Raw genomic sequence first — 14,068 nt, forward strand, 5'->3', positions numbered from 1 at the left:
TTTAATACTAAATTAATTTAATTACTCTCAAATCTCAATTACCCTTCAGTTAAGATCGCACAACATCTCCTTCCTTTTTCACACCTAAATAACAAATTTCGTCACAAATTTCGCCTAAATATTCTTTTTTACATTTTCACAACTATAATTTATTTTTTTTAAATGCTTTCAAAGTATAAAAATAGAAAATCATTTTGCTATCAATTACAGATTAATGTGTTAAATTTATATATTTTTATAGTAACCATCTTAGAAATTTCTGATAATTCGTCGTTTTTTATACGAATAATTAGTCCCTGAACACGAGGACTTGTGCGCTGAATGGAAACTTAATTGTAACAGAATAATTGGATAACCTTATATGGTAATCCATTTCTAATAGTTCGTAACTTAATTAATATAACTAACAAAATATCTCAATTATTAAATATTAAAAAAGTATTATAATATTACTAAATTTGAATTCTTTAACTAACATGATAAAAGAAAGAACTTTTTTTAAAGAGATTAATTATTGATAAAATTAATAAATATTTTATATCAATAAGATAGTTAATAGTTAAAAGATATTTGTGTGTCGTATTATTTATTTATTTTATTAAAATCTTAACTATATTATAATATAAAAATTATTTGGAAATAAAATAAGTTTTAAATAATAAGCATCATTTCAAATTATTTAGTTAAAGATCACTAGAATTAGTCTAGTGGTTGGGTGGGGAGGAATCGGGATAGTTAGAAGCATGAGGACCTAGGTTTAATCATCATTGTGACCATTTTTATAATCTTTCCCATCTTTATAAAAAAATTATTTAGTTAAGATTTATTTAACTAAATTATACTCCAAAGGTTAGGATTCAAATAAAAAAATGATTTTTAATGAATTATTAAAATAAATTAATTTGCATTCCAAACAAAATAAAACGTATTATTGAAATTTTAAAATGTCACAATTATATGAAATAAAATACTATAATATTATTACACAAAACATAGAAAAATAACATCAAATAAAATACTGGCCTAACAATAGAGATATTGTTAAAATCTAATTTTTCAATGTCGACTTGTTATATATATATAAATTAATTCAGCTGTTCCAACTGTCTACAAAATTATGTAAATTATTTCTCATTTGAAATATATAAATGATGGTTTTAAACTGACTAATTTATTGTTTCATATATTTATTTTTGAAATTTTAAATGATACCAAATAAAATTAAATTAAAAATGATTTTTTTTTGGGTATTACACTATATGCCATAAGCTATATTCATTAATCACGAATAAAACTTAATGTTAGTACATTCGTTTTTGAATGTTGCACTCTCATAATATACTATAAATAATATTTTAATTTAGGGATCTTTATTTCTCATTTTAAAAAATATATTAATATACTTATGAACATATTTAGATATTCTTACCGAGCAAAAATTTAGGACTACATAGTATATTGGAGAAAATAACTTAATGAAGAATTTATTCAATAAATATTTTGCATTTAGACATGTATATTAATAAGCGCTTACACAATTTTGAAATATTTAGATGCATTAATTGTTATATAAATACTTATAACATATTATCTTATTTTAAAAATAATTATGTTTAATAATAAATTAAAAATTTTAAAACTAACTAAATAATAAAAATAAAAATCACTACTTATCATTTATTTTTATTTTTCAAATTAAGTATCATAATATATATATATATATATATATATATATATATATATATATATATATATATATATGAAACACACAGAAGCCTATCAATAATTTTAAAAGTTAAAACATTTAATAACCAAAATATGATTTTAGGCGTTAAAATTAAAATCATATGTAACTTAAAATTATGACATAAACATAAAATATTCACTATGTATAAATAAATATATGTATATAAAATATTATATCAATAAAAAAATTCAACCACTACATCGTAGAAGAAAAATTACTAGTAACGCATAAATGAAATTACTAACAACACATTAAATTATAAAGTTATTTAATTAAATATTTTTAGTGAAAACAATGAAAAATTCAAAATATAAAAAAAAAAAATTGCTATCAAGGAAGAACTATAATTTGTTCGTGTAAATTTAATTTAGAAAAAGAATTAAAATAAGCATATTTCACATATTTTGTTTTAGTAGGATTCGAAGGTAAGTCATTTTAAAAATTCCACATAAACTATTCCTATAAGTTATAACATAAAATATATGAAAATAACCTAAAAATATATTGTAGATCAATTATAATAAAATATTTTTATAAGCTCTCTCAAACACCACCCTTATAATCCCTTGTAAGAAAAGATAAGTTTAAATAAGCTCTTTACAAACTTTGCAATTAGGGATAAATATTATACAACTACAGCTTATTTAATCTTATTTATTAATTTCGCAATAAATTTCAATTTATTTTTGTTATTTTTTTTATAAATACTTCAATTATATTTATCTAAATACTAAAAAAAATATAATATATTCATTAATCACGTGCTAATAATACTCAATATTACTATATTCGTTTGAATATTTCACTCCCATAATATAGATATAAATAACTTTTTATTTAAGGATATTTCTCAATTTAAATTAAATATATTAATGTATTTATTAACATATTCTTATTGAGCGGAAATTAGAACTAACTATATTATATTCAACTACAGCTTATAAATCCAAAAGTAAGAACTAAACATTTTCTTAAAAACCGTATAGAAGTGAAACGTAAGAACCTACTGCAGGAGAGATTTTTTCCATCTCATTCAATGCAATAGATGGCTACAAAAAAGATAGTTTCATTTATGCTTAAAAAGGGCATAAACCCACGATTTATTTGTGCTTACCAATATTATCATTGAATAATTGAAAACATAGATGCCACAAAATAGTTCACTATTGTAAAATGAACAAACAATTAGCTCAAAAAACAAAATTATTGCCTACATCTTTTTGCAAAGGGTCGAAGTTCGGAAAGCCAAAAATACAAAACTTAATAAAATTATTCATATTACATATATCTTTCATAAAAAAGATATCTATGCAGATAAAAAAGGCTTATCCTTTTTAGACCAATTCAACATATATAAATGTGCAATATATATATTTGTGTAGATAAACAAATCACTGAGAAAAAGATAAAGAAAGAGATGACAGACAAAGATTATCGTGCATCAATTCTAAGTAATATATTTGCTAGAAATTGACAAGTGAGTGATCAGCAGAAAAATGAAAATTAATAGCCATTATATCATACATATATTACAAAATATTTTGTCTCTTTTTCGTAGACCAGTGCAAAACAAAAACTCAAATACAAATATATATATATATATATATATATATATATATATATATATATATATATATATATATATATATATAAACACCAAGGTTAATCATGCATCAATAGTAAAACCATATTTGTTTTCTATTCTCAAATAAAAGAAAAAAGGCCTTTTATTTCCATGATAGAGATTTGATTTTAGGTTTAACATTACATCAAGCGTGTCAAAAATCCTAACTTTCCTCAAATATTCACCCAAACCCAAAGAGATTTCACATTTACCCACATGCGTTGGAACCTTTTTGCAAATTCATCAGATTAAGAAATTAAAAGAAGGAGATTTTTCTTCTGATCAACTCTCTTGTGTGTGTAGAAAAAGAAAAGATAACTTCATGCGGCTAAAAGATTGGATCAGCTCCCTTAAAAGGTTGAATCGAGAAGGCATTAAAACTAATGAAATGTTGTTTTGAAACCCTAGCATGCACAAATGAGTTTTAATAATAATAAGAGGAGCGATCCCTTAGTGCAGCAAAAAACTTGAAACAAGAAGGCACTGAAACAGATGGAACTTGCTTTCAAACCCTAACAGAAATGAGTTTTAATAAGGGAAATGAGTATATATATAGTATACGTTCCATGTTAAATATATAATTTGAATTCATATTTTATCTTTTAAAAGCTTATTAATTCACAAAATAAAAATAAAACTATTTTTGGCTTTTTATTATTAAAATATTAAAAATAAAATATCTAAATTTTGACCCTAATATAAAAGTTGTCCTTAAAATACCAATCATATTCCCCCCCCTCCCCTCTCTCATACTTTTTTATTTATATATACAAAGATGTAAGAATATGAAGTTTGTATTTTTATATCAACATATATAGTCAAACCTATATATTATATTAGTTTATCAATTTAAATATATATCTCTATATATATAAGTTTTAACATTATTAAACGATTAAAAGTAATATTTGATATAAACAATTTCAATATATTAATTTTTATTTTGAATTTAGAATCAACAATTTTAAATTGATATATAAAGTTAATTTTAACTATATATAGATACTTTTGTTAAAAGAACTATTGAAATGAATTTAATTTAAGATAGATAAAAAAATATATATATAGATTGAAAGAAGAAAACAATTAAGAAAATAGTATAGGTTAGAAACATTATTTTATTGTGTGCGTGAATAAGAACATTTTACTCATCTAGGATTTTATTGGTTAAATTATATTCTTATTTATCATCTCTTAATTTAAATAAATTATTGAAGAATTTATATATTTGAGAAAATTAAAAAAAAACAATATGTTAATATTTATATATAAATATTTTAAATTATTAATATACAAATTGCATATATAAATATACATATATAATATAATCTAATTACACCGCTTAATAACTTTATATTAAATGTGAATTTTATAAATCTAATCGTTAAATTGAAAGTTCATATCACTTTATATGTGTATATCAAATTTTATTAAAATTGAACAACAACTTGAAGATAATCAAAATGTTCATATTTTATTATATTTTGAAATATATATTACATCAACTTTATTTTATAAGAATGAAGTATCAAATCATCTTGAATTAATATAAAATTTTGTATATATGATTTAAGAGTAAAGAACTTTCAATCTAACGGTTAGATTTATAAAATTTATGTTTAATATAAAGTTATTGAGTAGTGTAATACCTAGTACGTAAAAGTTACATCGGTATTATTTGAACTCACCTATATATATAACATTTGTGTTAACTTAACGAGACAAGAACTACTAAGAACATGTTCGTGTTTTAATATTTTCAAGTTAACAAATGTTTTTTTAATTAAAAATAAGTTCAACACAATTTTAATATTTTTCATATATTGAAAAGAATATAGCCTTTAACAAATAGAAAACACATCACAGACTCACCGAAAGCTCTAAAAATAATCATGCTAAGCATATAATTTCTCAATAAAAGGAAGCATCACGTCATATGTTTCTGGTATGATCAGGCTAAAATAAATAGCATACAGATAAGAGTTCATCAGTTACAATAATTTAATTCACACATGCATATATATGGTTAAGTACAAACTGCATATAATTTTAAACAGAACGTAAGTCACTCTTATTGAAAATGAAGTGAATGTGGTGTTTCCGAGAGAGCATGCGTTGCGTACTAGAAAAGTAAGGGGTAAGTGGTGAGATCAGAAGCTGCTCCGCTATGGGCACTAGGATGGCTTGGCTGTAGGGTCAGGGCAAACATGCGTGGACCTAAATTTGAGAATCCAATCACAGACTCATACTCCCCTCCATTATCCATCAGTGCAAAACGTGGATCTTCTGCTCTTGCATCCTTTAATACACAACAAAACAATTTATTGCCATTTCAGGATGTTGTCTTTAATTCAATTTAGATGCGCGGGTAGGTGGAAGCAGTTAAGTAAAATACGTGCATACATAATCATATCTACAATACTAGAAAGATGATAAAAAAATATAAAGAAAAAGAGTTGCATGTAATTTTTATTAACTTAAAAAATTACATATAATTGAGTGTCATGACAATATATTCGGATTATACAAGATATTTATGATAAGGGTTAATTAGTAGCAAGGGTGAGAATTCCTAGGATGAGACATTTATATTAGGGTTAGCCTTGAGATGCTATTCGTCTAATCTAGTTTTGAATATACTTGTAAATAATATATAAAAGAGATTATTCTTAAACGCATGATTCATGTAAATAATATAATTTTAAATGAAGAATTAAAGGAAGAGATTAATTCCAAACTTAAATCTTTAAGACATTCATTTGAATCAAAAGGTTTTTGCATTGGAGTAAACATCGGAGAAGACGCCATCGTATATGTTTCTAGATATCTTTTTGATAAAATTACGTGGAAATTAACAAAAATGTCACACACCAAATGCAAGCTTGGTGGTTATAAAATAGAAGAAAAAAAAAAGATAAGAAATATTATTTGTGACTACAAAATGGCTACTAAGCAAGAAAAGAAGTTTTACTGTACTACTATATGACAACTATATTTTATGATAGTAAATGTTGGATACTAAAAAGACAAGATAAGAAAAAAAAAGGTGGAGTATTAATGAGTATGTAAAGATGAATAATGTTTGTCCATACAAAAAAAGAATAAGGAAAAATACAAAGTAATTGTACATAAGAAGATATTGATGTGACATTTATTAAGGAAAAATAACAAAAAAATGGTTAAGACAATTTGGACACACTAATAAAGAGAATATATTGTATGATATTTATTCTTATAAAAAGGGATAGAGGAAGATCAAGAAAGATGTCGAAAGAGATTCCTATAAAAGAAATGTCACTGTAACTAATATCCTTAAAAATTTAGATTGAGCTCCATGAGGTTGTCTAGCTGATCTTATCTAGGGAGATAAGACTATATATTATTGTTATTATACTGTTATGGTGGTTTTATTACGTGTGAATTACATTACATATATTAAAGGAAAATCAACAAAAAAAGTATGCTAAAATACATACCAAGTCACGCAGGAGTCTGTTGTGGACTTCTTTCTCGTTATTAAACTACAAAAAAAAAAAAAAAAAAAAAAAAAAATCAGAAATTTCAATAATCAAATTAATTGAAACAATCAGCAAAGAAAATAATATTAACGAAATAAGTTCACTACTTTTACACACCTTCTTCCTTTGGGTGTCGATCTGATTTGTTATCACCTTATACTGTCACCAATTAACGAACTTGTTAGCATGATAAGGTATAGAATGTTCAAAATCTTCAAACAGGGTCATTAATGAGTAAGGTGAGATATAGTTACGTTTTTCACAACCACTAAGGCTCTCTTTAGATAACAACCAAATTAATTTATTGTACACATGTTTTGATATAAACTTTGGCACAGAAATAGTTTAAATATACATTTTAGTAACATTCAACAGTTAAAAACTTAAAATGCATGAAGATTTTGATAAACAATGTTTATTGCTTGGTACCAGTAACTTTTGGAGAAAATGTTACAAAGCAGATTGAACCAATCAAGAAAAGAGGGTGTATGGATTAAGGAAGAGTAATTTATTTGAAGAGAATGGGGGGGGGGGGGGGAATTGTTCAAAGAATTTACTTATGTTTCCGTGGAGACAAATGTTAACAATATATAAATGATCTAAGGAACTTATTAATTCCCCTCAAAATAAAATAAAATAAAATAAAAAAGCGGGAACTTGTTAATGAAATATAAATAAAAATAAATTATTAGGAAAGTAAATATTCATTGTATAAAAAATATATAATACTTACTATTTTAAATAATTGAAAGTGAGTTTATTTAATATTCCTTGTTAGCAAAGCCTTTTTCACGAAAATTGTTTCATACCATCCAAGCTCGTGCTTTATTTTTTCTGTAAAATATATACTTGAGACATGTTGACGTGGACAAGTAATCAGATTAAAATTCAGTTATCCTACAGAGGATCGATATGTGCAGATTAAAGATTAAACACTGAACTGCTCTTGATCCAAATTAAATAAGCAAACTGAAAAAAGAACACGGATCTACATGGTGCGCCTTCACCAGTGGAAAACAAGCAAATTTTGTAGAATAACTAGTTATATGTTTAAATGAAAATATATAGTTTCCAAATCCAATGTTGTCGTGGACCCAAGTGGTTCTTCCTCAAATCCAAACATTGTGGTGACACAGGCAATGAATCCAAAATAACGTAGGGGTCCCCCAAATTTGAGCAAAAGTTTGATATCTCTAACCAAATATACTGGCAAGTAATTAATTAACCAGTACTGCAGATACAGTACAAACAATTTGTTTCCTATATGCTCTTAACCAAATAGGCACTGGGTAGTGTGAATATTGCTCATTGCAAAGCAAATACGTACAATGGGATTTTTTAACCAAATAGGCAATAACAATGAAGTGATGATGAATGTTAATCCGTTAACTTTTTAATCCTTCATTTTAAGTGTGTTAAAAAGTGATGCAAATTTGAAAAAGAAAAAGAAATTTTTAGAAATTGTTATATATAGCTTGAAGTAACTAGAAAACACTTCAATGATGTAGGTCAACATGCAAACTTGAAAAAATCTTAAAAAACTATAACCTTTCCACCATCATTTGAGACGATGCACCGAGCCTATAAATAGGCTACCCATGAGAAAGTGTAGATAACACATCGCCACCAAAATGAATTAACCCTTTTATCAAATCAACTATCAACTCTTCTATATTATATTTTCAGATCAAATTTCTCCTCCTCAACTATTCAACTACTACCAATTTAATATCTCTATCTTTTTAATTAAATTATCACATTTTTAAATTCTATCAATAATACTAAACTTACGTTCGGTCATCTATTAGGTATAGATAATTTTTTCAATTACTTCTTAAAAAACTCAACTATATTTTATACTACTAAAATATATCTTTAACTTATGACTATTTCAAATCAATCATCATCTATTTCAATCCCTATTTTCACCGAAAAAAACTACGATGTTTAGAACGTTAAAATGAAGACATTTTTTTTTACTCTCGAGATTCATGGGACATTATAGAAGATGAGTTCACTATTTCAGAATGCACCTTAACTCTTATTGTAGTTTAGTGAAAGGAGTTGAAGAAAAATAAGAAGAAGAATTTGAGGACATTATTTACTCTTTAACAAGTAGTATCTGACATAATTTTTTCAAGAATAATAGATGCCACAATTGTAAAGGAAGTTTGGAACAACACAATATAAGAGGAGTTTCAAAGAAGTGACGAGGTACGCAAATTTAAACTTCAATATCAGAGACTTGAGTTTGAATTAATAAAAATGAATGAATTTAAGACCATAAAAGACTATTATTCTAAAATAAATATCGAAAAGGCGTGAAGAAGATTCCATCAAAAATGTCTTTCAATCAAAAATTAAAATTACGGTCTTAGAATAAAGAATATAAAGTAAATAAAAATAATGGAGAAACTTCCAAAAATAAAGAAAATTCTAGAAGTTTCTATTAGACCAATCAAGGAAAATATCTTCCATGTGACATCTATAAAAAGACAAGTCACTTAAAAAAAGATTGTTGGCATCCTGAAAAACCTCAATGTCGATAACACTACAATAAATTTGGACATGTGGAGAAAAGTTGTTGCCACAAAAACCAACAACAAGCAAATTTTGCCTAAGAGCAAAACAATGAGCAACATCTTTTATATGTTACTTGATATTCCAACAATGAATTAAAAGGAAGATGGTACTTGGATAGTAGATGTAGTAATCACATGGCTAATGATTCGATCATCTTCAAAGAAATTGATAAATCTATTAAAGTTCAAATACGATTGGAGAATGGTGTCATGGTAGAGTCAAAAGACAAAGGTACTATCATGGTAGAGACTAAAAAAGGTACGAGACTTACTAATAACATCTTACATGTTCCAAATCTTAAAGAAAATATATCAAGCATTGGTCAAATGATGGAGAAAGGCTATGTTCTTCACTTTGAAAGAGATATATGTGATATCTATGATAACAAAAGATGAAAGATAGCTCAAGCTAAAATGGAGAAAGGAAACAGTAGTTTTCCAATAAATTTCAAATATGCTACTAACATTGTCATGAAAGCACAAGTCAGTGATCTATGACTATGGCATCGAAGCTTTGCCCACTTCAACACTCAAGCCTTGAAATTGCTATATCAAAAGAATGTGATGAGAGATCTTTCAACTTTAAAAGAAAATAATGAAGCATGGGAAGAATGTCTTCTAAGAAAGCAACATAGACTACTATTTTCTATTGGAAAAGCCTAGGGAGCAAACAACTTGCTGGAGTTGATCCACACTGACATCTGCGGACCAATGAGGACATCTTCACTTTACAACAATAGGTACTACTTCATCCTTTTCATTTATGACTTTTATAGAACGATGTAGGTCTACTTCCTTAAAGAAAAATTAGAAATTTTTGGAATCTTCAAAAAGTTTAAAGCTCTTGTGGAAAAGCAAAACGAAAAACATATAAAAGTACTAAGAAGTGATCGAGGCAAAGAATACAACTCACACGAGTTCAAAAACATTTGTGAAGATAAAGGCATTAAGCGACAACTTATAGTCACATACTCTCCATAACAAAATGTTGTCATAGAGAGAAAGAACTACACTATCATGGAGATGGTAAGATCAATGCTAAAGTAGAAAGGTCTATCAAACACTTTTTGGGTTAAAGTAGTCAACACCATAATTTATATACTAAATAGATGTTCAACCAAGGCAGTCCAAGACAAAACTCCTATTGAAGCATGGAGTGGAAGAAAGCCACCAACCAAACATTTATGGTTATTTGGATCTATCTGCTACATACATGTTCCTGATCAAAAGAGGCACAAACTTGAAGACAAGATTATATGAGAAATATTCTTGGGATATAGCACATAGTCAAAAGGCTATTGAGTTTACAACATACAAACAAAGAAGCTTGTCATCAATCAAGATATTGAGGTTGGTGAAAATGCTTCTCTAAATTTGGAAGAAGAAAAAGTTAAAAGCAACATTTTAATTTCAGTACAACAATCTCAAGAAGAATTTGCAGAAGAGGCAGAAGATTCAAGTATGCTTTCTCCATCTCCACAACAATAACAAGAAAAAAAAAAAAAGATTCTTCACTAGAGTCTACTCCAAGACGAGTAAGATCTTTGGTAGACATATACGAAACTTCTAATATGGTCATGATTGAGCCTGATTGCTATGAAGAAGCATCAAAACAAGAAGTATGGGTCAAGGTAATGAAAGAAGAGATTAAATTGGTTGAAAAGAATAACACTTGGGAGCTTGTAGACTGCCCACATGGAAAAGATATCATTGGAGTAAAATGGATATATTAATAATAAAGCTCAATCTTGACGGAGCTATACAAAAACATAAGGCGAGATTGGTTACAAAAGGCTACTCTCAACAACTTGGAATTAACTATAATGAGATATTTGCTCCAGTTGCTCGCCTAGATACAATTAGAGCTTTAATAGCTCTTGCAACACAAAAAGGATGGAACATCTACCAAGTGAATGCCAAATCATCCTTTCTAAATGGAGTGCTTGAGGAAGATATTTATGTTGAGCAACCACAAGGCTTCATCAACAAAGGCGATGAAATCAAAGTGCTAAGACTGAGAAAAGCCTTATATAGCCTAAAGCAAGCTTCTCAAGCATGGTATAGAAGAATTAATCAATACATCATCAATCAAAGATTCATGAGGAGCAAGAGTGAGCTAACACTATATATCAAGACATAATGTTAGTATGATCTCATTGTTTCCCTATATGTCAATGATCTTATCTACACGAAAAACAATATAGAAATGGCAAAAGAATTCAAAGAAAACACAATGAAGACATTTGAGATGACTAACCTTGACTTGATGAACTACTTCCTCGATATAAAAGTGAGACAACAAAAAGAAGGAATATTTATCTCTCAAGAGAAATATATTGAAGCTCTACTATATCAGTTCAAGATGTACGACTATAAACATGTTAGTACTCCATTGTTGATAAATGAGAAGTTGTAAAAAAAGATGGAGCCCGAGAAGCTGATGCATCATGCTATAGGAGTTTGATTGGAAGTCTTCTATATCCCACAACCACATGGTCAAACATCATGTATGCCACAAGTCTTCTATCAAGGTTTATGTAGAAACTAAGTTAGATTCACTATGGAACAAGAAAAAGAATTCCAAGATATTTACCAGGCACGAAGGAGTTTGGTATTTGGTATAAAACCATGACCAACTTAAGAATGATTGTTTTCACCAACAGTGGTTGAACAGGATCAATAGACAACATGAAGAGTACATCAGGATATGTTTTCTCATTAGGATTGAGATTTTTCTCTTAGACATCAAAGAAATGAGCAACTGTAGCATAACCTACAATAGAAGTAGAGTATGTAGCAATTGTTGAAATTATAAGTCAAGCAATATGGCTACGAAAAATTCCTGAAGAAATGGGTGAACAAGATGAACTGACTATTATCTTCTGCTACGACAAATCAACAATAACGATGACGAAAAACTCAGTTCATCACCAAAGAACAAAACATGTAGTCATTAAATACCACTTTATTAGAGAAGTAGATACAACAAAATAAATTCAACTTGAATATTATCCTACAGAAGATCAAATAGCACACATATTTATAAAGACACTATTTAGAGCTAAATTTGAAGAACTACAAACATAATAACAGAAATTTGCATCAAAAAGACCATTAAAAAGTGATGCAAATTTGAAAGAATTTTTTTTCTTCTAAAAATGGTTAAATATAGCTTGAAGTATCAAGAAAACACTCCAATGATGTAAACAAACATGCAGACTTAAAATCTTAAAAAGTTATAACCTTCCCACCTTCATTTGAAGCGGTGCACCGAGCCTATAAATAGGCTATCACATTTTTAAATTCTATCAAATTGAACCAGCAGGTCCGGCCAGGGTAGAGGTCGAAATAGTTTGCAGAAAGTACACCTAAAACACCATAAAATTAAGAATAAATCTATTTTATGAAATTTCAACGACGTGCCATGACCCGGATGCTAAAATAGCCCGCACTCTCGAATCTGTACCCACATGCTATTTATCCATATATATAAATAGCTCTCCGACACTAAAGTCCTTAATTAAGATATATTTATAATATTGCATATATTAATTAATAAGTTGCGGGAAAAAAGAAAGCAAAAAGTAGTGTATAATGGATCTAACCTTACGCTCACGAACAACCTTGGCGGCCTTGTCCATTTCTTCCTCAAGGAGCTTGAGATCTTCCATGCTCAGATCGTTCAGACAATCTCCCATCCTCTGCCTAAGCCACGATCGATTCACATAGAAAACATGAGCAGATCAACTAAGAAGCAAAGAGAAGGAGGCGAAATTAATATGTAGTATACCTAATCTCCCTGCGAAGATTCCTATTCAGGTCTTTGAGTTTCTTGAGGTTGTCTTGCATATTCTGGCGGAGGCGGAGGGAGAAAAGAAGAAATTAATAATATGTGTGAATAGGAGATATGAAAAGGAAGAAATTAAGGGAGAGAACCTCGTAATGAGAGTTCCAGAGATCTACGCCTAGAGTCATCTGGTATTGATCGAAGAAGTGCTTGGTTCTGGAAAAAGAAAAAGACGTGAGAGGAGAGGAGATAGGTAGGTAGGTAGATAGATAGGGTTAGTTTGGGAATTGAGGACGTACGAGGTGGAGGGGCTAATGTACTCGTGGAGCTTGCCAGTGCTGGAGAACATAATAATAGAAACCTTGGCGTCGCACAGAACCGTGAGCTCGTTGGCCTTCTTGAAAAGCCCATTCCGTCGTTTCGAGTAAGTCACCTGCCTGTTGGTGGTGTTCTCTATCCTCTTGATCTGGATCTTCCCACGAGCCATACCTGCTGCACCTTCGCTTCTTCTTTCTGCGCCAACCAGGGAATAGGGAATAGGGAATAGGGAATAGGGAATAGGGAATAGGAAATTAATTAATGAGGGAAAGAGATCACGCAAAGGGAAGGTGGGGGGTGCTGCATTGCCTCAAATGGGAGGCTCTTTGCCAAATTAACGAAAGGTGTTGCAGATTTTGTCATAAACGTCTTGTGCTCTTTCTCATTTCATCGTCAACGCCGCTCCCATGTGCCCCGTGGGGAGTGGGGAGTGGGGAGTGGGGAGTGGGGACCCTAATTACTTTCCGTCTTTCTCCGTCACGGAACCAACCT

At 28.6% G+C, this 14,068-nt stretch overlaps 1 protein-coding gene across 1 annotated transcript; it reads right to left on the bottom strand.

Moving 5' to 3' along the window:
- Positions 1 to 5,250: 5,250 nt before the first annotated feature.
- AP3 (K-box region and MADS-box transcription factor family protein) lies at positions 5,251 to 13,951 on the bottom strand. The gene is made up of 7 exons (XM_029275076.2): positions 13,558 to 13,951; positions 13,408 to 13,474; positions 13,262 to 13,323; positions 13,077 to 13,176; positions 7,007 to 7,048; positions 6,848 to 6,892; positions 5,251 to 5,670 (listed from the first exon to the last, which is right to left on the bottom strand). The coding sequence occupies exons 1-7, from the start codon at positions 13,743 to 13,745 to the stop codon at positions 5,494 to 5,496; spliced, it is 681 nt and encodes a 226-aa protein (XP_029130909.1). The 5' UTR covers positions 13,746 to 13,951; the 3' UTR covers positions 5,251 to 5,493.
- Positions 13,952 to 14,068: the final 117 nt, after the last annotated feature.

This window comes from Cajanus cajan, chromosome 4 (genome assembly GCF_000230855.2).
Source record: "Cajanus cajan strain Asha chromosome 4, NIPB_CcT2T_4, whole genome shotgun sequence".
Taxonomy (NCBI): domain Eukaryota; kingdom Viridiplantae; phylum Streptophyta; class Magnoliopsida; order Fabales; family Fabaceae; genus Cajanus; species Cajanus cajan.

Bases quoted from the DNA above. Each gene is read 5' to 3' on its own strand.
- AP3 (XM_029275076.2), bottom strand. From the start codon at position 13,745: ATGGCTCGTGGGAAGATCCAGATCAAGAGGATAGAGAACACCACCAAC. The intron at 13,475-13,557 runs GTACGTCCTCAA...TTCTTTTTCCAG, and splicing joins TACATTAGCCCCTCCACCTC to AACCAAGCACTTCTTCGATC. The intron at 7,049-13,076 runs GTTAGATCCATT...AATTGGTGACAG, and splicing joins AGGTTGTTCGTGAGCGTAAG to TATAAGGTGATAACAAATCA.